We start from the raw sequence: 27,631 nt of genomic DNA, 5'->3' as shown, positions 1-27,631 counted from the left end.
AGCTCTTTTTATTCCATTTCATTGCTACAATAAGAAGCTATCATTAGATATAGAGATTTCTTTCAATGGGGATACAAAAAAGATATTTCATTTGTTTCGTTAATGTATTTATAAGCTACTTCTTAGTGGAAAAAATACCCAGGATACTATGTGGAATCGACGAATCGATCCGTGTGTTTTGTCTGCTGCGGAAAACTATAACTAGTAGACAGCCCGCTCGCAAGGCTGCGTTCTGTGCACGCGGAGTCACCGCCTCTACTGCACACACAAGGACACACGACAGAATAGAACAGATGCCACCTGTGTGGTTTTTTGTTATGGTTTTAGGGCGCAAAACTGCTACGGTCATTAGCACCCGGTCTGTGACTTAGGAAAAGCTTAAAAAAACGAAACTGGAAACCAGTAGCAATGGGAGCAAAACTCAAAAAAGTGTGGAAACCAAAAAACAGAAGGAAAGCTTAAAAAACCACTATAGAAGGGGGGTTGTTTGTCCCCAAAAGGAGCTTCAAATGACTGATGTCATCTCACTGGCACTAATGAACTCGAGAACACGATCGGCTGATCGCGTGTCACCTGCTAAAATGGAAGATATATCAGGCGACAGCTGTAGACGGGCGCGTAAAGGAGTAAAATAGGGGCACTCAAGTAAAAGGTGTCTCACCGTCCACAGTTGAGAGCAGTGGGGACAGAGTGGGGGAGAATCGCCGTTTAAAAGATGTCGATGGCTAAAAAGACAGAGCCCTATCCGGAGTCTAGTTAAAATTACCTCCTCCCGATGCCGAGTTCGGGAGGAAGAGGTCCAAGCACAGGGAAGAGCTTCCACGTCCCGCAATTTATTACTGGGAAGTGTCGACCAATGTGCGTGCCATAAATGAGCAACATGACGACATAAAACATTCCATAGATCGGCGAAGGAATCATGCGAATTGCTAGCCGAAGAAGAGAGACTGCAGCCCTGGCCACTATATCGGCCGCCTTATTTCCACAGATACCAACAAGTCTTGGGATCCATAGGAATGCCACAGAGGTCCTGAATCTGGTGGACCAGAGGGTGGACAGGGTACAGAGCTTGGAGAGAGCTGAGAGAGTCTGAGCAGATAACATTCTGTACCCGCTGATGGCAATAGATGTACTGGACAGCCTGGAGAACAGCGTAAAGCTCCGCAGTATAAACTGAACACTGGTCGGGAAGCCAAAATCGATTTGGGGTGTCGCCAACAATATAGGCGCTCCCAATACCAAGTGCCACCTGTGTTAACAGAACTGCTCCTACTTCAACCTGGCAGATGAACAGTCTGCTAAAATGATAGAACCATAGCTTTGCCTGTTTTGCTGCTAGATGGCAGGTCAACCACACTTCACTTTTACACCTACGGTGTGTCGTGTTATACAGATTTAAGAACCTGGATTTTGCTGACTACATTTTTCTGTTGACAGAAACACAACACAGCTTTCAACTAATAGTTACCGAGCTGGGTGGAGCAGCCATTTCTTTAGGACTGTAAAGAAATAGTGATGAAACAAAAACAATATGCATAAGTGGAAATGTACCTACTCAACTTATACTGCAACAGAAGGTACAGCAAGGTGTTAACCAATTCCCATATCTCAGCAGTTTTATCCGTAAATAATGGGAAAGCCATATGCACATAAACAGATGGCACTATCATTGCACACGCAAGGTATACAATGGCAGTACAACAGGGAGCTGTCATGTGCACTCAGGTGATTCACGTAAAAAGATTTCCAACACGACTATCATCACACGGCAGGAATTAACGGACTGTGGATACGAAATGCTAGTCTGAGATGGACACGTGAAACATTCCCTTTTGGAAATTATCTGACAATTCAATTTTCCGAGATCCACAGTGTCAAGAATACCGAATTTCACGCATTACCTCTCACTACAGACAACGCAGTGGCTGATGGCCTCCATTTAACGACCGAGAGCAGTGGTGCTGTGTGGAGTTGCCAGTGCTAAGAAACAAGCAACACTGTGTCAAATAATCACAGAAATCAGTGGGACTTCGACAAACCCACCTGTTAGGAAAGTGCAGTGAAATCTGGTTGGGTTGTTTTTGGGGAAGGAGACCAGACAGCAAGGTCATCAGTCTCATCGGATTAGGGAAAGACGGGGAAGGAAGTCGGCCGCGCCCTTTGAAAGGAACCATCCCGGCATTTGCCTGGAGCGATTTAGGGAAATCACGGAAAACCTAAATCAGGATGGCCGGATGCGGGATTGAACGGTCGTCCTCCCGGATACGAGTCCAGTGTTTAACCACTGCACCACCTCGCTCGGTCCTGAAATCTGGTATTAACTGCTACAGCAACAGACAAACGATGCGAGTGCCTTTGCTAACAGCACAACATCGTCTGCAGCACCTCTCCTGAGCTTGTGACTAACGGTCGGATCCTAGGTGACTGGAAAATTGTGTACTGGTGAGATGAACCCCAATTTCAGATGGTAGGAGCTGACGGCAGGGTTCAAGTGCGGTTTTACTTCAATACTTGGAGACCACCTGCAGCCATTCCTGGACTTCATTTTCCCAAACAACGATGGAGTGACAATTCGCCATGTGAATGGGTCACAACTGTTTGTGATTGGTTTGAAGAACATTCTGAACAATTCAAGTGAATGATTTGATTACCAAGATTACCCAACACGAATCTCATTGAACATTCACGTGACAGTTCTCCACAAAATCCCACACTAACACAAAGCCCTGCACTGGCAATACTTTCATTAACACTGACAGCTATAGAGGCAGCTTGGCTCATTACTACTGTGGGATGCTGCTAACGATTTTTCAAGTTTGTGCCACGTAAAATTGCTGCACTATGTTGGGCAAAATCAGGCTCGAGAAGATATTACGAAGAATTCTGTGACTTGTCACTTCAGTGTAGTGGAGATGTAGATGTAGATGCAGGCATCACTAGCTGAATTGGGAAGGGCTTCTGCAGTCTTCCACACAATCTGATCCACACAGGAATTAAGACTCTAGAAGTACTCATACTAAGCTCCAGGTGCACTCCTGTCTTTCGTCCTAGTGACGGCCAGGCACTGGTGCGGAACCTAGGAAATGTCAACAAAATTGACACACGATTTAAGTGTTTCTCACTGATGACACTCGGGGTAAATTTTTGGTATTAGCTATAGTGACCAAGTTTCAAATGGTTGTCTGCACAGCCCAAACAATACCATTGCTGAAAGAAGAATGACACTTGTGGGCCACGTTCTATGCCTGAAGGACGGAAGAATCCCCAAAGTGTCAGTGGTGTGGAAACTAACAGATGGATGCAGAAACAGGGAAAACTTTGTATCCCCTGGAAACTTCCCAATTTGGGAAGAAGCTGAAAAGCTGGCAGTTGATCAAGTTTGCTGCAGGAAACCTGTTGCCCAAAATGCTGCTGAGCACCTGTAAAGTAAACACATATTTGAAGTTGTTTTATACGTGGCAGTCTGATTTATTAAAGCAGGGGTTGTGAACCTTTTTTACCTACCATCCACTTTTGCATCACTGCAATGTTTTCCTAGCTGTGGGAATTTCCTGCAACGTGCTGCATAAAATGTGTGGGAGACTGCGCTCCCCACTCGCACAATGCGAACATAGCAGACCATTTGCCTATCGTCCGGCAAAACAGTGCCACTGTGGGACACGCTTGCACGCCTCAGGAAGGGTATGTCTCGCACACTGCAGCAATTTGCTTGAGGGCGCTTGTAGTGGGAAAGTCAACTGAGCAGCTGGAGAATACCAGATGACAGCTGCAATATTTTTTTCACATGTACAGGCAGTAAGACTACGTAATTCTTCTGATCTAATTATTCACCTGAAATGTCAGCTGACTGATTCTCTGTCTCAAACAATGAGCAACTTATCAAATTCGTGTCCAAACGGCATATTTTGTGGAACACAGCTGACACTGGCATGAGAAACTATATGCAAAAATGAGTTAATTTGGGGAGAAATCTGAAGAAAACTGAATGAAACATGTAAGAAGAAATGTCTTTGATTATGTCCAATATAAAACATCAGCAAATTCACGTGTACTGAGCTTTAACCACCATTATAATGAGTTGGATGTTGTTACTGTGATTAGTACCGTGAATGACTTAAAATTCAGCCCACCGAAGTAATCAGTGAATCTGTTGCTCACGGTGAATCCCTTAGCTTTGACATAACTGTCAACCAGGGCATTGATTTCCGGTACGTTTGAGTGATAAGGCAGAGGGAACTGGTACTCTTCTCCATCGCCTCGCAACTGTTTTGTTACTAAAATGTTATTTGATCCTTCACAACACATGGAGATTTGTGAGACTGCTTTGCACTTTCTGAATAATCTTCCCAATAACACACAGTCTCCTTCCCTTTAGACTGCACGCTCCACTGCACCTTTTGCCTTCGCTGCCCCCACTACCTATTGTTGCGCCGCAGTCCACTGTGCCTTTAATACCAAAATGTTCTTTGCAGCACACTTGAACTCGCATGGCGTCAATGAACTACAAAATACTACTCTCATCTGAAGAAAACTGTAGCACCGACAAACTTCCAAAAAACTGTTAAAATGTTTTCAAACCTTTCTGAAAATTTTTCTTTCTTTGATCTCCCACAAAAAAATGTAGAGTGAAAAAGTTTGTCAAATAATACATTTCAGATGCTGGTTTGCTAGAAATTCCACGTCACAAATTTTAATTTATTACTTCACTGTTACTAACTATTGGCCAGAAAGTTTTCACCCATTAACATATGATACTGAAGCCAGTTATAAAATTGTGTTGTACAACACCTAGTTTGGGAGGTATGGCGTGATATATATTAATTATTCAAAAACAGTCTTAATCGCATTTATTATTATTATTATACAGCCAACCGGTTTCAACCCGTCGTAGGGGTCATTATCATCTGGACGTTTACACTGTGAAATTATAGATATTTGTCAGAAAGACTCCATTATACTACAGCTAAAATTACGTAAATTTAAAGTATGTTACCCATTGGTCGACTGTTGGCGGTGTCACTCCTGTCTACATAACAGCAGGAAACTATGCGAGACTCACCCTTCGTATGGGCTTAAATAGCATGCTGGTATCATGTGAATAGACAGCAACACCCCCCCAGTGGCGATCAACGGTATTTAATACAGTTTATTATATGTAATTACTAGTCACCTTGGTTTAACGTAAATTTAAGTTACAGTAAATAACAGAAGGCGAAACCATTTCATTTAAAAAGAGTTACAATTATAGTGTTAATTATGAAATAACAACAAATGTTCCGTAGTCAACACGTAAAAGTATATTACATTATGTGCCATAATACAAAGTAAAACAATTTGTGGCACACAAAAACTGGTGTCGTCTTGTATTACAATATATCTATTTGTACATTTACATAGAAAACATTTGAGTCAATTTACTAAAACAGCTAATATGGAAGGACTACAGAGCCCTCTACTCCCTGTGGAGAGGACGCCGTTGCCACAGGCTATAAAGCGTATATCAGGCACCCTCTAGTCCATGTAGCGAGGATGCCGTCGTCATGGTAGCAGCTTGTGTGTTCGTATGGTGTTGTTGATGTGGGATTAATAATACTAATTGCTGCTTCATCTCTACAAACATGCTGTCCAAAAATCGTGAAAAATATTGATTAGCATGAAAAGTAGCACCAAATTTTCATTGTGTTAATGAAAGACGTAAGAAGGTAGTTCTCATATCACTGTCATGTACAGTTGCTGAATTATAAAATACACAACTTTCAACTTTTTATGTTTGTACATGCACTGCCCCACACCTACAAAAACATTTCACAAAGTGTCCTGCGGCCCACTTCGGACAGCAAAAGACAAGCGCATTCCACAGGCGATAAATTTTCCTACATCTAGGAAAATGCAGCTTTAGTATTAAAATTTTCTGACCATCCACCATTCCACGGTAATGATGATTTCTAAAGTGGGGAAGTAACTCAACGTTATAAAATTGATAAAGTAGAGTTGCATCAAGTGAAAGTATAGAATAATACTTACTAACCCAATATTTTTTTCAAATTTCTGTGAAACCCTAAAGTAAATATTTTAACCTCCACCTGTCTACTGCCTGCTATGAAGGTTCGGACGCCCACTAGTGGGTGCTAGGGACCAAGTTGACCATCAGTGCTGATTAATAATGTTTTCTCACAATCAGTGTGAAGTGCCGTGTATGTAACAGAAACCCCTGACACGCAGAAAAACATGCATGAAGGTATACCTAGTTAAAACTTGTTGATTGGTTGCCATTTACTGTCCACCCACTGGCTGCGTATAACTCAACACAGAGAAATGATGTCAACATATTAGTTTCACAAAACAAGTGAAATGCACGGATGTTACTTTGCAAGTTTTAGCTGAGGATATGAGCACTATGCAAACAGGCTGGCCCACAAGCAGCCTGAAAATGGCTCAGCAGTGAGTATTTCATCAGCAATATCTAAATTCTTTGATATTACCTGCATGACATAATGAAAACACTACTCTCACTCACATAAAAATTAATGGTTTTCTTTTTTTTACAATTTACATATGGGAAAATTAACTATACTACAAAGTGTCACACTTGTTGTGGGGGATGTGGGAAAGACCACAAATTCTGGCACAGGAGGCAAGAAATTATACATCAAAATAACAAGCTTTCTATGAACAATGGAGCCCACTACAAATACAAGCTGTTTTAGCAGAAGTTCATAAGAAAAAAAGATTTTTTTTTTTTCAAAATAACTTCTTGGACAAAGCACATGCTGATGCTTTTTACATTGTTACTGAAAAAGACAGCCCACTGTTGATTAACCAACAACTGAAAGGATACCTGAAGTTCACCCATGGAACTGAGCAACAGTTATTTCAGAATAGCAGGATCTAGAGTGTACTGAATAATGAAATTCAACAGTTAAGTAAGTTATGTATTTTCACACAAATAAAATTTACATGATCAGATAACTAAATTTTGTTTCCTCATTCACACAAATCAATGCGTACACCCTTAATAGGACGGATAATGCCTAGTTGGAATTCCATTTCTCTCCACGTACTATTCAAGATCTCCATGTTGACATGTTCAAGTGGATTGCAAATGTGTGCCTTCAATTCCTGTACGTCTCTAGCCCTGGTTCAATATACCGCATCCTTCACAAAACCCCAGGAAAAAATTAGTGGTGTAAGGTCAGGGGATCATGGTGCACTTGAAGTTGGACCATCTCGTCCAATCCACCTACCTGGAAACCTTTTACATAGAAATTAAAGTACATTTAGGGGCCAGTGAAGTGGTGCCCTGTCTTACTGGAATATGACACCAGGCTGCAGGTGTTCCAATTGTGGCACAGTAAACTCTTGTAGCATGTCCATGTTAACACCACTGTTGATGGCAGTGATGGGAAAGAATGAATCAGTGATGCAACTGGTGATCAGTCTACATCTAACATTGACCTTACAACTGTCTCTTTCCATTTCATGTCTAACATGAGGATGTGGCAAATCCTACATAAAAACGTTATGACAATTCAGTTTGCTGGATACATGAAATGTTGCAATATCGAAGGAAGAAATCTTTTCCAAAAATTCAATGGTTGCATTAATCCTGCATAAAATACCCACGCCAAATTGTTCGCACCTAGGTTTGTCCATAGACTTTAATGCCTGAAGCAGCTGCATGTAGGGATAGAGCCATTACCTCTTATGCAAGACATTGTGCAATATCGATCTTCTCATTTCCAACTCTCTGGCTGCAGTACATACAGATTTTATAGAACTCCTTGCAAATGCCTGCCATACACTGTCCACACTGGCATCTGAAACTGATGGGTGACCAGCCCCTTTTTATGGAGAACACTACCTGTTTCCATAAATGATGTATTCCAAGTCCGAAAGGATCATTGCACTTCGGTATCTGATATCATCTGTATATACCAGGCCACACACATTGAGCTTTATCCACTGGTATCCACATTTTAGCAGGTTTTCAGGTTCCATTTCGCATCAAAATTGTATGACCTGGAAGGTAAAATAAATTTTATGAGTAATCTTATCATTTGCTAGAAACCATTCGTTAATATCTTGTATAGTTTCGAAGTTACTAAAGTCGTAAGTTGTGAAGATATACATGTATACTGCAAAACAAAAACATTAAAAATTGCTATTCATCCAGTGCTGTTACTTTCAGGCATTAGGATACAACACACTATTTCATGAAAGTAATAATCACTCTTAACAACTTTCATTATGATACTGTAATTCAACTAAGGTACAGAAGTAAGTAAAGAAACAGCTCACAGGCCACTATCTACCCTTTGTTCCATCTGCAAAATTCTGGAGGTTAAAGATCAAAAGTTATTGGGCTGAGTATTTTTTACAATGTAAACAGAGCATACACTTACTTCGAGAAAAATTGGAATTGAAGTAGGTTACCAATTGACGATATCGACAAGTGAAGAAAGTAAAGACAAGGATGAATGTGAACCTTTTCCAGTTCTTAAAATATCAAAAGCTACAGCAACACTGGACAAAGTTAAGCATTGAGTGTTGAGATATGAACATGTTGAAGTTGTGATAAATGTATTAAATAAAAGGGACATTACACCATAAAAATTAGTACAAAATAAGAACTAACTACTGGTATGTTTCTCAAACTTTTGAAAATGTTACTACACACTGGATCTTATTGTCCTTGGTGTGTCAAAATGAATATCAGGCTTTTTCGGTTTTGTATTATTTATTACATTCAACTTAGAATTATCAAAGGCAATACAAACAATTTTGTTTGTATACATGTGCACATGCGTATGCAACCAAAGAATGTGTTAAATGAGTGAGACAGTGTTTTACGCACAATGTGAAGAAATCAGTCTGGAAGGCAAGTTGCAAATTAATAATTATATTGACATCTATGTATCTATGTGGTGACTTAAGGAGACAACTATGTCCTTATTGAAACTTCCTGGCAGCGTAAAACTATGTGCCCGACCGAGACCCGAACTCGGGACCTTCGCCTTTCGCGGGCAAGTGCTCTACCATCTGAGCTACCAAAGCACGACTCACGCCCAGTCCTCACAGCTTTACTTCTGCCAGTATCTCGTCTCCTACCTTCCAAACTTTACAGAAGCTCTCCTGCGAACCTTGCAGAACTAGCAGGTAGGAGACGAGATACTGGCAGAAGTAAAGCTTTGAGGACCGTGCGTGAGTCGTGCTTCGATAGCTCAGATGATAGAGCACTTGCCCGCGAAAGGCAAAGGTCCCGAGTTCGAGTCTCGGTCGGGGACACAGTTTTAATCTGCCAGGAAGTTTCATATCAGCGCACACTCCGCTGCAGAGTGAAAATCTCATTCTACGTCCTTATTGTTTGCGGTTTACAAGCTCTAAAACATACAGCTACGGTTTACATAGCAACTTTGCAAACAAAATGTAGCAGCATGCCAAACATTTTCTGGACCGCGTCCTCTTCAGCGATTAGTTGACATTTCATATAAGTGGAAATGTGAACACACACACACACACACACACACACACACACACACACAAACACACACAATGTGCACATCTGGGGTTTAGCAAGTAGTGGCATCTTCTGTGTGAGTGGTCCAATGCTGTTGCTCGCGCAGCTGCACGAAGTCTGACGACTTCTTTCCAGATTCATTACTTATATAGGCAAAGCTATTGCCTCCTTGAGCCCCCGGTTCTCGATGTACGCTTAGCTGTTCTCGGCTAATGCTGTGAATCCGAAATTTTCTAAGTCTGAAAAGTGGATATCCTGGACACGTCCTGTAGTTACACTAGCAGCATGCATTTGTTGGTGCGTCTCATTTGGCTTGTCACATTTGTTAACAAAGAGCGATAAGCGGTTGCGTAACGAACAAGGTGATCACTCACAGAGAGTATCTCGCATGTGGCTGATGCAATATTGTAATTAATAATTTTTTTTTGTAAGGACTAGGAAAGATTTATTTCATTTCTGTAATAACGGGCGAGATCACCTACAAGTTTAATTGCTCTTACAATGGTCAGCACCTTTAACCCACACTGACACAGATTCCTATTCATTTAGTTTACTATGATTCCTGGTCCTCAGAACGAACGGCATTGACGGCAGGTAATATGATTTACCCATGTCTTTATTGTAGACCTCTGTGATGTGAAAAGTCCGATAAGCGTTGACGTCCCGGCTGTTAAAACTTTCTAGCCCTGGAATTTTGTCGACTTTTGGCCCACAGACGAGGGCCACAGTTTATCAGCCGTTACCTTGCTTCATTGGTCTGCAAGGTGATTAATGCTTGACTGTCAGAAGTGTGGGAATAAAATAAAATCTGCAACTACGAGGGTAATACCAAGAAAAAAGGTCTCCTATTTTTGAAGTACACAGCGCTGTTATTTCTACAGCGGTTTACACCAGTTTACAGCTTTAACATTTAACTATTTTTCAACATAATTACCCGTATTATACCAGCTTGCCGCCATGCTGTTCAGAGGTGAATCACTTTCTGGCCAACTGTTCTTTTAACCAAGGGAACAGGTGACAGTCACTGGGCGCCAGTTCAGGACTATAGGGTGGGTGGGTGATTATGTTCCACTGGAACTGTTGCAGGAGAGCAACAGTTTGCCGAGTGATGTGTGGGCGAACGTTGTCACGGAGAATGTGTACACCCTCGTTCATCATTCCTCTTCTCCTGTTCTGAATTGCCCGCTTGAGTTTTTCCAGTCCCACAGTACCTGTCAGCGTTAACTGTGGTGCCAGTGGGTGTAAAGTCGACAAACGGTACCCCTTTCAGATCCCAAAAAACGGTTGTCATGACTTTACCGGCAGACTGTGTGTGTTTGAATTTCCGCAGCTTTGGTGAAGAAGGATGCGGCCACTGGTGTGATTGTTGCTTGGTCTCAGGTGTAAAGTTGTATGCTCAGATTTCGTCACCCGTGAGAATTGAGTCCAGAAAGTTGGCCTGTTTGGGTGCAAGGCGGTGAAGAAATGCACGGGAAGCATCAACCTTTTGCCGCATGTGGTCCTTGGTCAGCATCTTGCACACACCTTCCGGAAGTTCAATGTTTCCGTTAAAATTCTACGAACATTTTTGACATCCATGCACGACTCACCATACACTTCCGTCAATTGGCGATGGATTTCAATTGGCGCAGTCCCCTTTGCATTCAAAAAACCGATTAACTTCACGCAATTCGCACTTGCCAGCAACATCCAACAGGAGCTACATTCTCAACGGCTGCCAAGCCAAGACTGAGCGCCTCAGCGTGACGTGTGCATGTTTACACACAACACGTGAAGCACTCTCAATAACAGTGTGACCAACTGCCACACAAAGAGAGTTCTGTACTTATAACAAAAATAGGAGACCTTACTTTTGGGATTACACTCGTAATAACATATTTTAGCCTTCCGTAATTATGTGAATGTATTTTAATTCACTTGATAACTCCCGGCCGCAGAAATCCATTTTGTTTTCAAACATAAACACGGGTCACAGGAGACTACCCACCTCCCCCATACAACTCGTTTATCAGCCTTGGATCTACAATATTTCCGAAAGGGGCAATAATAGATACTGGCACTCCCCCTCCCTCCAGCATTTGAGGTAGGACGCCAAAAATTTTAAAAATCGACTTTTCAAATATATAAAATATGTTCACCTTGTAGCGCACTGCATGTCACTGTATTTCACTCTGTGGAATTCAAACGTGTAATATTTTGTGATGGCTGCCATCAAACTATATTCAGGACAGTTGAAATTAAAATGTCGTATAGTCGGCCGGTTTGACATCCTGCCGCCCCCCCCCCCTCAAAAATAACTCACAGTTAATACTGGATGGAATTTGTAACCTGGAGAACAAGAACTCCTCAGAAACTCTTTGTTGCCTATTAATAAAATTAAATATATGATCCATGAAACCAGTAAAGACAAGAAACAAGCAAGACAGTAGTACATATTTCTTCAATCCTGAAGCCCTAGCATTTTTTTCTCTAATCCTGCTACAGCTTTACATGGCGTGCTTTCCTTTCTGCAAAAGAATCTATTACCTCATCAAAGTCTGTCAAATATTTTGAACAGGAAAACTCAATGTTGTCCTTTAACACTGGAATAGCTGTTAATACAAGTAGTACCTAAGACTGGTGTGGTTTCTCAGTCTGTTTATATGTATTTCGTCACTGTCTGCTAGATAAAACTAAATAGGCCTGCCTAATATTTCAGCAATTTTAACACACACCAAATAAATGAGACTGTTATGGTACAAATGGTCATTTTTGTAACACGACAGAATATAATTCATGAAGTACCAATATTAAATGACAAGCAAAACGTTGTATGTTAGGAAATAGTTTCACATTTCATTCATACTCTCTGGCTTCTGAAGTATGAGATCGAAGAGTAGTAGAACAAAATTTTTATATAAATTTGGGATCGTCGTATTCTTCCACAATTTGTGTGATGTCCCCGTTTTCTTCTTCTTCTTCCTCGTTCTAACAAACAATCTTGTCATGACTAATTCAGTAACTATTCCTGCCAGTGTCAAAACTACTTCTCCGCTTAACCTGGCCACAATCACCAGTTTAGTTACACCGCATTTATTCTTCAGTTAGGAGTTATTACGTGTTCGTACAACACGTTTGCCGCGCTACTCCCAGAATAGAACTTTAGTGGCTGCTGGCTGGGGATTGTACAACTGGCCCTTACTAGCGGTCTGGCCACAAATTTTCTGTCAAAATCTCATTTTCTTGGATACACCGAGAAGATAATACATGATCTTTGTTACCTGTTATTCCTGTTACTCATTTATTTCCACTCTGGTAGTCTGAATCTATGGATTTTGCTAGTAATTCTAACAAAGCTGATTATTTGCAAACCCAGTCAACCACATATACAGCGACTGGCATTCACCCGTTCGGCTTTATTCTGCAGATCTCATATAGCCCCGTACCCTTTTGTCTGCAGGAAAATTTATTTCTAGGTGGGACTGGGATTCCTATGGCAGAAATATCATGTACATTATGCACACATTCAAAAATCAACTTATGATCCATTTAGAAACCAACTTAGAATTTGTTCAAAAACCAACAGGGATGAGGTTCAATATCATACGAATAAGCGATAGACCAATGTGTGCTAGATGCTAGGCGCTTTGTGAAACAGGGTCTTTTTCCTCAAGAATATGAATTTGGTGTACTGAGCTTCAACCACTTTTTATAATGAGTTGGATGTTGTTACTTGGGAGATGGCACTCTTGTGCACCGTCTAGCAACTGTTTCATTACTAAAATGTTATATGCTCCTTCACAACACAAGAATTGTGACTGCTTTGCACTTTCTGAATACAATAATACACAAAGTCCTTCTTTTTAGACTGCACGCTCCACTACACCTTTTGCCTTCGCTGCCTCCGCTACCTCCGCAGGAAATCGAAATCAAGGTGGCGAAAATGTTTGAGGTGAAAATTTACTACCCGCAGTTGTTTCTGTTAGTGACCAACATGTCTGACATACGAGCTGTGCAGGACTGTCAGAGACTAGGGTCTACACACGTGACAACTGATCTCAGCATTGCAGATATCGTCTTCTCTTCTCGTTCGCCTATCTGTTTTACAGCGCTCCGGACGCTGAAGATCGTCAGAGGGAACCCGACACTGACACTCTTCAAGCCGGGCACTAGGGCGGAATGTGCCATCATCTCTGCCCTGGAGCTGTGCCCGTTTCTCACAGAGCTGAGCCTCGACGTAGAGTCCCTGTCGGCGAACTACTTGGACTCTCTGGAAGGGCTCGGCCGGCTGGAGGTTCTGAGAATCCACTGCCGCAGTCTGAACGACCTGACGTTCCTACGGCACTGCTCGGATAAACTGGAGGAACTGGAACTGGAAAGTTGCGACGACTTGCCGTCGGCTGCGTACGCGGAGCTCCACCACCTAGGGAAACTGCAGATGTTGCGGCTGTGCGACTGCCGTGTGGGGGGAGCGGATATGGAGGTAGCCGCGGCAGGTCTGAGGTCTCTCGAGAAGCTACAGTTGGACCGTTGCGGAATGCTCTCGGACCTGTCCTTCTTGCGGTTCTGCAGCCAGCTGCGGGAGCTCCGCGTCGAGGCCGAGGACGTGGTGCTGACGGGTCTGAAGCACCTGCCCACCGGACTCCGCTCGCTCTGCCTCGTCAACAACGCTCTGACTGGTGATGAACTCTCCGAGGTGCTCCCGTTCCTGCGGCTGCTCGAGGAACTGAACCTCTGCAACACGGAGCTGGTCCAACTGGGCTTCCTCCGCTACTATCGCAGACTGCGCCGCCTCTGCCTCAAGAACTCTACCTGGCCCGACACGTCGGAACTGTCGAGCCCGTGCAATCTGACGCGGCTCGAGACGTTGGTCCGAGAAGGTGCGGGGACGATGTGGACGTACTCTCCGGAACGGTGTCGTCACTGCCGCGACTGGACACTCTGTCGCTGGCCTACGTACAGGACGCCGCCGGGAGGTCCCTCAGCCAGTGGTCGCAACGTCGCGCTTTGTTGCTTTTCTGAGTTTACGGGTTGGAGGTGGATGCCCGTTGGGAACTTGAACACCTGAATAATTTGAAACTTTCTCATTGTATGTCACCACTTAGTGTGCAACTTTACCAGTGAAGTCATCCAATTGAGTATGCCCCAAGTAAAAATCTATTGCTCGGATTGCTTTGTATAAACTTCTGTTACACGAGCTTTTCTAAGCAGAGGTGACAACACCTGTATAGATTGATGTATATTTATTTGCCACGTATGTTCATTTGCTCAATAAATGTTTCCCTGTGTAGTAGTGTGTGTGCACCTTTTTCTATCTTACTGGCAGATTAAAACTGTGTGCCATGTCAGGATACAAACTCGAACCTCACTTTTTGTGAGTTCTCCAGTCACGTTCCACAATATCCCACACAACTTCATTTCTGCCACTACCACTTCTCCTACCATCCAAAGTTAAAAAGGACTTCCCTGCATACTTTACTGGCCTAGCACACCTAAGAAAAAAGATGTCGAGGGAAACCGTTTACAAAAAGAACCTCTGAACTGCTGAGTGAACACTTTACTCTGGAAACTACACCTTGGCTTTGGCTAATCTGTTTCTCAAAAGTCTCACTTCTTCTAGTAGTTGCTAGTCCTGTGAGGTATGCAGAAGAATACGTGTGATATTTGATTGGTAGTACAAGAGGAGAAAGAGTCGTGACTACAAAACTGAATAAGTAAGAGTATTGCTCGTGATGGCAAGGTTTCGGCCTCAAGTTCCAGTACAGCATACAGTTTTAATCTGCCAAGAATGTTTTCTGCAAGTGATATTTGAACGATTTCTCATTGAATATATGACCCTCCCCTAATTTAACCTCTCATTTATAGGTGCAGTGTGTGTGTGTGTGTGTGTGTGTGTGTGTGTGTGTGTGTGTCCTTCAGTATTCTGTTCCAAACGTATAATTAAAATTCATAACACCTTACGTTGCAGTGAATTAGTTTCTATATTTTAAAAGATCTTCAACCCATCTTAGGTTTGTTTCAAACTGTTAAGTGTACATGGGCTTAAATTAGTCCGTGGATTTAACGTTCAATCCAGTCAGAAGAATTCTATTTTCACACTAATCTTCGTCATACCATCTTCTCCTCTTCTAAATTTATTAACAGGAATATGTGCAAAAACACAGACACACACACACACACACACACACACACACACACACACACACACACGTACGTTTGTCTGTACCATAAAGTACATTCCGTGTTTGACTAATTACTGCTAATCGTTGTTACTCATGAAACAGGTAAGTCATTCTTCAGCATAGAAAATTAATCCAGATTGGTTGGAGCCATTAGGCCAGAGGAATTGCAGAGAGACTAATTACATCAAAATAAAGACGTTCCCATAAGAACATTTACAAACCAAACCATGTAGTTCAGCACTCGTATAAAAATGTTCGAAACTGCCACTACTAACAATTAATTTAGCTTGTGCAAACCTGCTAAGCCTGGATACATGCATTTCATCATCCAGAAGCTTATCTATAAATATGTGCCCTTCTTCTAGATTTTATAGCATCTAACAAGTACTCTTGGTTTTGCTAAAGTTGTAAGCAAGCAAGTTTTACGTACATGACTCTACTTACATAATCGTAAATTGTTTTGGTGCGGAGTTGAAGACCAAGAGGGACTTGTAATTCTTTGTTGCTACTTACTCAATACTTGTGTTCTGTCTTATGTAGACAACAAAACTCAGGTGCACTCTCAGTTTTTCATTAATTTTGCCAAATATGTAACTTGAAGGAGCTGCACTATCCAGATAAATTCTTCCGCATTACTATCTCAGTGTGAGTCTTCAAATAATGGAATCCTACGATTGTAAAACAGTTGAACACACTAAATCATGCAGAAAAATACTAACATCAGTATAGGTCCTACCTCGATGGCATGTTTTAGTGGTCTTCTGTCCTGAGACTGGTTGGATGCAGCTCTCCATGCTACTCTATCCTGTGCTAGCTTCTTCATTTCCAAGTAACTACTGCACCCTACATCCCTCTGAATCTGCTTCGTGTATTCACCACTTGGTCTCCCTCTACAATTTTTACCCTCCATGTTGCCCTCCAATACTAAATTGGTGATCCCTTGATGCCTCAGAACATATCCTACCAACTGATCCCTTCTTCTAGACAAGTTGTGCCACAAATTCCTCTTCTCCACAATTCTATTCAGTACCTCCTCATCAGTTACTTGATCTACCCATGTAATCTCCAGCATTCTTCTGTAGTACTACATTTCGAAAGCTTCTATTCTCTTTTTGTCTAAACGACTTATTGTCCCTGTTTCACATTGATACATGGCTGCACTCCATACAAATGCTTTTAGAATAGACTTCCTGACATTTAGATCTGTACTCGATGTTAACAAATTTCTCTTCTTCTGAAACGCCTTCCTTGCCACTGCCAGTCTACATTTTATATCCTCCCTACTTCCACCATCATGTTATTTGGCTCCCCAAATAGCAAAACTCCTCTACTACTTTAAATGTCTCATTCCCTAATCTAATTCCCTCAGAATCACCTGATTTAATTAGATTACATTCAACTATCCTCGTTTTGCTTTTGTTTATGTTAATCTTATAGCCTCCTTTCAAGACACTGTCCATTCCGTTCAACTGCTCTTCCAGGTCCTTTGCTGTCTCTGACAGAATTAGTGTCATCAGTTTTTAATTTTTCTCCATGGATTTTAATTCCTACTCCAAATTTTTTCTTTTGTTTCTTTTACTTCTTGCCCAATGTATATATTGAGTCCACCTAACTGAATCGTATTGTGGGGCATTAATTGTGAAGCAGCGTTCTACCCTTCAACCACTTTTCTATCCTCAAGGTAGTGTACTCCCTTTTGTAGCTAGAACTTCTTTTAGGACAGTCTATCTTACCTGACGGCTGTGGCTCACATGCTGTCATCTTCCCCAAGCTCATGTTATTAAAGATTTACAAATTATCCTCAACCTGTGCTAAACTGCAGCTGAATAGGTATTGTTTAATATGCTATTTATTATTCTATTTTATAACAAATTTTTATTGTATAGGTCTTTTACTTCCATAACACCTGTTTTTACTAGTGAATTACAGTATATTGAAATGATTATCAACATTCCCCAGTTTTCTACATTCCTTCCCTTTCCTTGGTGAAGTTGCAGCAGGTGATGCTGTTATATTACAGAGATCAGTATGGGTAACTATCTCTGAATAGATATCTGACGTCCATCTATACATACAGTCACTAAAATTTACTGACAAAGTGATAGCAAGACACAAGATTCTCACTGCTTGGTAGAAGCAACTGCACCCTTGTGCTATATAGTTTTTTTAAAATTATAGTCTAAGGTAGTTAAAGAAACTAAAATTCAATGAGACAGGTCTTCCTAGACATTTAGTCTTAATGTACGTATGTCTTATCAATTCTGCATTGTACAAACCTTTTTTTTTGTGGACTGTTCAGGGACTCACATGAAATACAGCTTTGGGATCAGAATACCTGCTATTTTATAAGGGCCAAATATCGCCAGGAGAACTTAGTTTCTTTTTATATCTTTATGCAAAGATCAGAATAATGATCTCGGTTCGGCTTTTAATATTTCACTACTGCGGTGTGAACACTGTACTGATAGTGTGCCAACACACTGCCCTTGTCGTATGTGAACTCTCTTCCATTCCACTGTGCTTTGATCACTTCATAAAAACTAAATGCTAGCTTAGGAATCAAGGAACAGCTAGTTAGATAACAGAATGAAGTGTGGTGTTAAAAACTGTAGAGGGAGACAAATGCTAGACTGAAGTAAGCATGTTAGAGTGGATGCAGGCTGCAGTAGTTATGTAGAAATGAAGGAGCTGGGATAGCATGGACTAGCATGGTGAGCTGTATAAAGCCAGTTTTTGGTCTAATGATGAAGACACCTGGATACTATTAAATGATGAACTTAAGAATACCCTTCTTTATTTTTCTTCAAATTTATCTTTTGAATACCTTCTATGTGGCTGTCACATACTAACCAGACATAGCTATTTGATTATGGGTGTGTGGACACCTGCGGCATTTGCCTCACATCAACATATTTGCAACTGATATATAATGATCACTTCTCCATTTACTAGTTATGCAGAAATAAGTCAATGATTTCCTTAGAATTTCTGAATCTCATTTGAGGTTACAGACAGATCTGTGGCATAGTCCAAGGTCTGGGGTTAGGTTGGAAAGTGGTCTGGTTGTCAGTTGGTGAAACTTTATATATATAACAAATCACATTAGTGTTGTTCTGTGGTGTCACTGCCAAACACCACACTTGCTAGGTGGCAGCCTTTAAATCGGCCGCGGTCCGCTAGTATATGTCGGCCCGCGCGTCGCCACTATCAGTGATTACAGACCGAGTGCCGCCACACGGCATGTCTAGTCTAGAGAGACTCACTAGCACTCGTCCCAGTTGTACAGCCGACTTTGCTAGCGATGGTTCACCGTCTACAGACGCTCTCATTTGCAGAGAAGACAGTTTAGCATAGCCTTCAGCTACGTCATTTCCTATGACCTAGCAAGGCGCCATATTCAGTTACTACGAGGGCTATCCACAAAGTACATTACGTTTTGGAATTAAAAATAAATAAAGTATTGGAAAATTTTTTTTATTATATACAGATGAAAGCCCCCACTTAAAAACTACTTTTCTACATAGTTGCCATTTAAATTAAGGCACTTATCGTAGCGATGGACGAGCTTGGAAATTCCTTCGTCGTAAAATTCAGCTGCCTGCGCCTTCAACTACGTGGTTACCTCTTCTTGAAGCTGTGCGTCGTCATCAAAACGCTGCATAGCCAACCACTTCTTCATTGCTGAGAATAAGTGGAAGTCGCTCGGTGCCAGGTTGGGACTGTACAGCGGATGAGGAAACAACTCCCACTTAAAAGATTCGAGAACTTAACAAGTGGCATTTGCTGTGTGGGCCCGGGCGTTGTCGTGAATCGGCAAGATCTTTGAGCCCAACTTTCCCCTGCGCTTGTTTTGTATTGCTCTTCTGAGGTTGTGCAGAGTTTGGCAATACCTTTGAGAGTTTATTGTAGTGCCTCTTCTCAGGAAATCCACAAAAATCACACCATTTCTGTCCCAAAAGAAGAGGTAACCACGTGGTTGAAGGCGCAGGCGGCCGAATTTTACGACAAAGGAATTTCCAAGTTCGTCCATCGCTACGATAAGTGCCTTAATTTAAACGGCAACTATGTAGAAAAGTAGTTTTTAAGTGTGGCTTTCATCTGTATATAATAAAAAAAATTTCCAATACTTTATTTATTTTTAATTCCAAAACGTAATGTACTTTGCGGATAGCCCTCGTATAAGTACTATCTTCAAGAATGTATTCTGAACAGATAATATTGTGACTCATGTACCGTCCAGAGCGACGTTCATCATTAATGGATTAAAGTTAAGTATCAAACTAATTACGTCCGCTTTCTGAATTCTCATTCCTTGTCATGATCCAGACTTCATGTCAGTATAGTTCTTCCCTCCTCATGCTAAGCTGCTCGAGCTAAAACGCATGCATTTCAGTCTCCACTTGCAACACGGTGTTGGCTCTTCTGCTAACACCAAATGTTCCCCCCTCCCTATGCCTTCTGTAAGAGTAACAAGCAGAGCAATAGTCCAAAATACGAAATGCTATTATTTCATTCATTCACTCACTCACTCACATCTTATGTTTCAAAAATTCTATGGCAGAGCTTACAGCAGGCACTGTGGCTAACAACTTGTGACTTGCACTAATTGACTCAGACTGATATGAGGATTACTTCAAGACGCGTGTTAGCCCCCCTCCCTCTATAAACCTCACATCTTGGTTTGAGGCGTCAAGGGATTTACTAGGATTGTTGTAGGAAATTCAACAACAAAATTTTTAACTTTTTTTATCTTATGTTATGGGAACAGATTTTTCTAAGTGAAAATAACAACTGCAGTAAATTCTATCAAGTTATAAGGACAAGGGCCTAAAGGAAGTTACACCACTTATCATGCAAACAGATATTTTATTTTCTATGAAAATACACATGACAGTCAACAATGTTGTATTTGCAAGATCTCTGTTGGTGCTCATCACTCTTGTCATTGCCATTCGGTGGCCCAGTGCCTTCATCAGTGACAGAAGGAAGAAGATTCTGGAAGTAGTGGTGATGAACAGGTGGAAACAAGGGCAAAAGTTCACCCGCATTCCTTTTTTTTTTTTCTTCTTTCGATTATAGCCTGTGGTCTTGTGTACAGCTTTTATTGAAGTATAACAATGAAATTGTTCAATTTTGGACAGAGTAACTGAGTGACCTATTTTAGACTTCAGCTTGAAGTAAAATTCCACATGCAGTCAAAGAGATTCCTCGGAGACGAGTGTGAACGGATTACGCTTTTGATACTGAATCCACCACATCTTTGGCCACCGCACTAGTTAATGTTTAGTGTCAGTCTTCCTTTTGGTGACCGAATTCAAGTTTTCCACAGACAAGGAAGTCTTTATCATTACATTATCTTGAGATTTTTACCCCCTCGACTTGGCAACAATAATGTATCAGTCAGTGGGACAAAACGCTGTAGTTTTGTATTGAAGCAAAATCACCTTGAGAGGGGAGATAGGAATGACCATTTGTGATGAACTTTTTGGTCTAAGATTTTGATGTTATTTTTCTCACGTAAAAAATTGTCAATGTCCTCTCTGTTTTCCAATTCCTGTTCTGCCCGACAAGTATAACTGTAAACGAGAACTCACTTTACGGGCAGTACTCTTGTATTGACGTGTTTGGCTGAATGGGTGCCAGTATCTGGGGAGCTTCAAGATTGTCACTTTATCACAGCAGTACCTGAATACTAATTTCAGGTAGGAGGAATACCAACAAGGTAGGAAAAGATAGTCTCTTACTGTAAAGATAACACATTAAGCTGCAGACGCACAATTAAGACACACGTAAGCTTTCGACCACAGCCTGTGTTGGAAAAAGAGAAGCATTCACCATTCATTCACACGAGGGAGCACACCTCACGCACATGAGACTGCCATCTCCGGCAGCTCAGGAATGGAATTATCACATGGTACGGTTGCAGCCATCTCGAGGAGGGTGGGGAAGGGTAAGGGATAGCAGTGTACGGGTGAGGAATGCCTTTGGGCAGTGTGTGTAGGTACTATAGTGCTAGCAGGTGCAGCATCAGGAGTTTGTAGGGCAGGGAGTTAGAGAAGAAAGGAGACGAGCAGGGAAGATGGGCACATGTGTGGGCAGAGGGTGGCAAAAACAATTTAGGAGATGGGAATGGGGAGGAGGTGATAAGGACTGAGGGAATAGAAACTTTTGGGTGAATGGTGTGGGGACAGAACGTTACTGCACCTTGAGGCTGGGATAATTACAGGAGTGGAGAATGTGTTGTGAGGATAATGCCCATCTGCACAGTTCAGAAAATCTGATTGTGGAGGTGAGGGTACAGGCAACACCGACTCAAAGGAAGGCCTCGGCGCTTGTTGGTGACGTCACGTCAGCTAGTCACGGCGAACGCCAGGTCTGTTGCAGGCATACTCATAATGGTGGTGTCTCCCTCTCTGACACAGGAAAATGTGAAACTATTGGCGGTAGTTGACCAACACACATTGTTCTGAGAGATTTCTGCAATCAATTAATTGTGCAGTTCATTACACTTCTTAACAAATAGTGTACTCCTGAACTTAAATTTCCACCTGTTTTAAGGATTGACATAAAAAAACAACTTCACGGTCCAGCAGCAACAGAATTCGTGCTTCTTTACCTTATTTGTAAATCCGAGGAAGTTACGTTTGTACTGAGTTGCTTTTACAAGAAACTGTGAACATATTGGAGCTCTTCTTTAGGTATCTTGGTTGACTATGGGGTGAGGAGCACTGAATGTTAATGAAATATCTTGCGATTGTACAAATTGGGGGAGGGGGTGGGGGACAGAAGAAGAGGCAAAAGAGAGATACTTGTTTTATCAAATCAAATTTTTTTTATCTTATAAAGTTCCTCCTTTCAGTTACAATAGGGGAATGTTTACCTTTTCTAATGTGCATGTTTAAAAAAGTTTACGCTCAGCAGTATTTTTGATGTATGAAGCTATTTTGTTTGCTGTTTAGAATTCCTTTCATTGAAAACGACTGTAATCTAATGACTGGCAACAGTTGGACATTTACACATGTAAATTAGTTCACATTTCCAGTGACGATGTCAAACAAAAATAAATAAATAAATAAAAGAAACAAGTTAATTGTAAGGGGGTTGGGGTAAGTTTCAGTAACAAAACGGATCAAGTAAATATAGTTACTTGAATGTAAAATTTCTGAAGCTTGCGATGGGGCTAAGCATCTTCTCATATTGATCTACATTTGTTTTGACAGGATTCAGTAATACAGAACTATGATCTTCATTTGTAGCTTTACGATAGTAAGAAAATCTTTCATCTAAATAAAACTGCAGAATCCGAAACAATACCAAACATTTTGTCCAAAAATGAGAGATTTATAGTGATAAGCACGCCCAGGCGTTTATGCCTGCAATAGACCTGGCGTTCGCCGTGCCTAGAGACGTCACCAACAAGTGCCGAGGCCGTCCTTTGAGTTGGTGTTGGTACAGGTGGCTCGGGTAGTGAAGAAGCCATTGAAATCTGGCATGTAATGTTTAGGGGCATGTTGTGCCACACAGTGGTCTACTTGGCTCTCAGCCACAGTTTGTTGGTGGCTGTTAATCGTGGTGGACAGCAGGTTGGTGGATATGAACCCTGTGGCAAGGGGTTGGGATTGGAAGGGTTGTAGAGATGGACTGGGTAAGGACTGGAATAGGGAGGGTGGATTGAGCACGTCTTGCTCCTGGACCTTCCACAGGGCATAGGGTTGTCCCTTAACTGCAATAACTTTTGAATTTTATTTGTTCCTGTAGGATTACATGGTGTACAGTGCACGTACATGTAATATAGAACATCTACATCTACATCCATACTACGCAAGCCACCTGACGGCGTGTGGCGGAGGGTACCTTGAGTACCTCTATCGGTTCTCCCTTCTATTCCAGTCTCGTATTGTTCATGGAAAGAAGGATTGTCGGTATGCCTCTATGTGGGCTCTAATCTCTCTGATTTTATCCTCATGGTCTCTTTGCGGGATATACGTAGGAGGGAGCAATATACTGCTTGATTCCTCGGTGAAGGTATGTTCTCGAAACTTCAACAAAAGCCCGTACTGAGCTACTGAGCGTCTCCGTAATGCTTTTGCGATTACTAAATGATACTGTAATGAAGCGTGCTGCTCTCTGTTGGATCTTCTCTATCTCTTCTATCAACCCTATCTGGTACGGATCCCACACTGCTGAACAGTATTCAAGCAGTGGGCGAACAAGTGTACTGTAATCTACTTCCTTTGTTTTCAGATTGCATTTCCTTAGGATTCTTCCAATGAATCTCAGTCTGGCATCTGCTTTACTGACAATCAACTTTATATGATCATTCCATTTTAAATCACTCCTAATGCGTACTCCCAGATAATGTATGGAATTAACTGCTTCCAATTGCTGACCTGCTGTATTGTAGCTAAATGATAAGGGATCTTTCTTTCTATGTATCCGCAGCACATTACACTTGTCCACATTGAGATTCAATTGCCACTTCCTGCACCATGTGTCAATTTGCTGCAGATCCTCTTGCATTTCAGTACAATTTTCCATTGTTACAACCTCTCGATATACCACAGCATCATCCGCAAAAAGCTTCGGTGAACTTCTGAGGTTATCGACAAGGTCATTTATGTATATTGTGAATAGCAACGGTCTTACGACACTCCCCTGCGTTGACCAAACAATAAACCAAGTAAATATTAACAGTTTCAAGATCCTCTTAGGGGACTTAAATGCCCAACTTGGAAGAGAAAAGAAATACCAGGATATAATTGGAAAATGGGCTCTACATAAACAAACAAATAAGAATGGTCAAAGACTTGTTGAACTCTGTAGGAAACACAAACTGATCTCAAAGTCCACATACTTCAAAAGAAGGCCAAACAAACTTAAAACTTGGAGACATCCTGATTTGAGAAAAGGAGAATGGCAACTGGATCATGTATTTATGGACAAAATCTTCCACAGAGAAACCTACAATGTTAAAGTATTAAGAGGGGTAGATACAGGTTCAGATCATTACATTGTCAAAATCAAAATTAAGTCCACACCAGTAAAAAAGAAACCAAAATGCAATAAATGAAAGAGGAACTTCGATCCCCACCAATAATTAGAAATGATAAATATAGAGATGACACACAAAATATAAAACTGACAGATAATTTAGAAGAACTGGTTCAGACTCTCAGGCAACAAGCAGAAAATTTAGCCCCATTGAACCCACATAAAGACGTCTCTGGTGGAGCTCAGAATGTGACAAAATTCATGAAGAAAGATATCATGCATGGATAAAATTTCAAACACACAAAACAGAAGAAAATGCAACCAAGCTCAAAAATATCAGGAAAAAGTTCACACAGATTATCAGGCAAACCAAGAGTCAATCACAGAAAGATCTAATCGACTCCATAGAAGAAAATTACCATAAAAGCAATTCCAGAGACTTTTACAAAATGTTTGTAAGACAATTACAAAAATTTGCCCCTCCCATGTTAATGCTGCAAAGGGAAGATGGAAAAATAACACATAATGACAAGGAAAATGCTAAAATCATGGCAAAAGCATTTAGTAAACTTTTGAATTGTGAAGAACCCCAGGAACTTTTAGTAATTAATACACACACACCCATCAACATTCCATCTGATCTCATAAACCCTCCAACAATCCAAGAGGTGGAAACAGCACTTGGAGAGATGAAATATTATAAGGCATGTGGAGAACACCAAGTTTTTGCAGAAATGTGGCAGTGATATAGTTCGAATGTCCTTACACATAACCCTAACAAAAATCTGGATAACAGGAAAGTTTCCCAAACATTGGACCACAGCCATAATCCATCCACTCCACAAAAAAGGAGATAAAAGCAACCCAGATAATTACAGAGGTATCTCTCTCTTAGACTGAACATAAAAGATTTTCTCCAGAATCCTATACAAGAGGATCAAAGAGCAACTAGAGGAAGAATTAGGTGAATACCAAGGAGGCTTCAGACCTTGGAGAAGCTGTGCAGAACAGATCATCACTTTAAAATTAGCCATAGCATATTACAAGAAATGAAATAAACCTCTTGTAAAAACCTTTGTGGACTTTAAAAACGCATATGACTGTATCCATAGACCTTCAGTGTTAAAAATCTTAAGAAATTTCCGCCTCCATGCAAAATTAACCAAATTGATAGAACTCACCTTAACCAACACTGTATCGAAAGTCAAGTTCAGGGGGGGAACTCTTTGAGCCATTCATCATAAAAACAGGTTTAAGACAAGGAGATTGCTTGGCACCCCTGCTGTTGAACAGTGCTTTAGAATACATCATGAGGGAAAGGTACAAGATTAACCTAAAAAACATCCATATTGGAAGACCCAAAGACAAAATAAGTTTAAATTTTCTAGGATTGGCTGATGACTTTGCTCTCTTGTCCAACAGTATCCAGGAAACCAAACAAGTTATCTCACTGCAGGAAATAGCACAGAAATTTAGTCTTGGAATAGCCTTTGAAGAAACAGTCTTCTACATCTACATCTACATCTACATCTACATCCATACTCTGCAAGCCACCTGACGGTGTGGGGCGGAGGGTACCTCGAGTACCTCTATCGGTTCTCCCTTCTATTCCAGTCTCGTATTGTTCATGGAAAGGAGGATTGTCGGTATGCCTCTGTGTGGGCTCTAATCTCTCTGATTTTATCCTCATGGTCTCTTTGCCAGATATACGTAGGAGGGAGCAATATACTGCTTGACTCCTCGGTGAAGGTATGTTCTCGAAACTTCAACAAAAGCCCATACCGAGCTACTGAGCATCTCTTCTGCAGAGTCTTCCACTGGAGTTTATCTATCATCTCCGCAACGCTTTCGCGATTACTAAATGATCCTGTAACGAAGCGCGCTGCTCTCCATTGGATCTTCTCTAACTCTTCTATCAACCCTATCTTGTACAGATCCCGCACTGCTGAGCAGTATTCGAGCAGTGGGCGAACAAGCGTACTGTAACCCACTTCCTTTGTTTTTGGATTGCATTTCCTTAGGATTCTTCCAATGAATCTCAGTCTTGCATCTGCTTTACCAACCATCTACTTTATACGATCATTCCATTTTAAATCACTCCTAATGCGTACTCCCAGATAATTTATGGAATTAACTGCTTCCAGTTGCTGACCGGCTATATTGTAGCTAAATGATAAGGGATCTTTCTCTCTATGTATTCGCAGCACATTACACTTGTCTACATTGAGATTCAATTGCCATTCCCTGCACCATGCGTCAATTCCCTGCAGATCCTCCTGCATTTCAGTACAATTTTCCACTGTTACAACCTCTTGATATACCACAGCATCATCCGCAAAAAGCCTCAGTGAACTTCCTATGTCATCCACAATGTCATTTATATATATTGTGAATAGCAACGGTCCTATGACACTCCCCTGCGGCACACCTGAAATCATGTTAACTGACCCACCACTCGTAAACAAAATTGCCATAGGAACCCAAGAAATCAAAATTGTAGATAAATTTAAATATCTGGGAGAAATCATAACATATAACCTCAATGAAAAGCTGACATGGCATAACAGAATAAACGAATTGACTAGAGCACAGTATACCACCAAGAACACCTACAGCAAAAAGAGCCTGTCAATAGCAACAAAATTAAAACACTACAAGTCAATCAACCAGAAATAACATACACAAGTGAAACCTTCTTCAAAACAACTAACACTGCGCAAATAGACAAAATACTCAAAAGAGAGACAAGAATCATCAGGACGTGCATCAACAAATCGTACCAGAAAGATGGACACTGGAGAGTAGCTACAAATGAAACAGACTACAAGGAAATAGAACCGGTAATGAGTACAATCAGGAAGAAACACACTTTTTTTTGACATCTAATCAGAACACCAGAGAACAGGATTATCAGGAGAAAAACACAAAAATTGTGGAACAGTAAGTACAGCATTAAGTGGAT

At 41.2% G+C, this 27,631-nt stretch overlaps 2 protein-coding genes across 14 annotated transcripts in view; one reads left to right on the top strand and one right to left on the bottom strand.

Annotated features, from left to right (window-relative positions):
• LOC126426685 (S-phase kinase-associated protein 2-like) overlaps positions 1 to 14,753 on the top strand; it is a 192,618-nt gene extending 177,865 nt beyond the window's left edge. The window contains exon 3 of one of the 2 annotated variants that reach the window (XM_050088586.1): positions 14,229 to 14,753. In XM_050088586.1, coding sequence (XP_049944543.1) covers positions 14,229 to 14,564 — 336 coding nt within the window. In that variant the 3' untranslated portion in view covers positions 14,565 to 14,753. Of the gene's footprint in view, positions 1 to 14,126 lie in introns of both variants that reach the window. The other variant, XM_050088587.1, reaches the window with a different exon arrangement.
• The window catches only part of LOC126426686 (uncharacterized), an 897,888-nt gene that overhangs the window by 7,605 nt on the left and 862,652 nt on the right, over positions 1 to 27,631 (bottom strand). For 10 of the 12 annotated variants that reach the window (XR_007576388.1, XR_007576386.1, XR_007576387.1 and 7 more), the window contains one exon: positions 7,862 to 8,019. The exons of the other annotated variants lie outside the window; for them this stretch is intronic. The gene's annotated coding sequence lies outside the window, so the exon portion shown is untranslated. The remainder of the gene's footprint in view (positions 1 to 7,861; positions 8,020 to 27,631) is intronic. 12 annotated transcript variants of the gene reach the window in all.

Source organism: Schistocerca serialis, chromosome 11 (genome assembly GCF_023864345.2).
Source record: "Schistocerca serialis cubense isolate TAMUIC-IGC-003099 chromosome 11, iqSchSeri2.2, whole genome shotgun sequence".
In the NCBI taxonomy this organism is placed as follows: Eukaryota; Metazoa; Arthropoda; class Insecta; order Orthoptera; family Acrididae; genus Schistocerca; species Schistocerca serialis.
The sequence above is the reverse complement of the archived record's forward strand: the minus strand, read 5'-3'. Positions and strand labels throughout refer to the sequence as shown.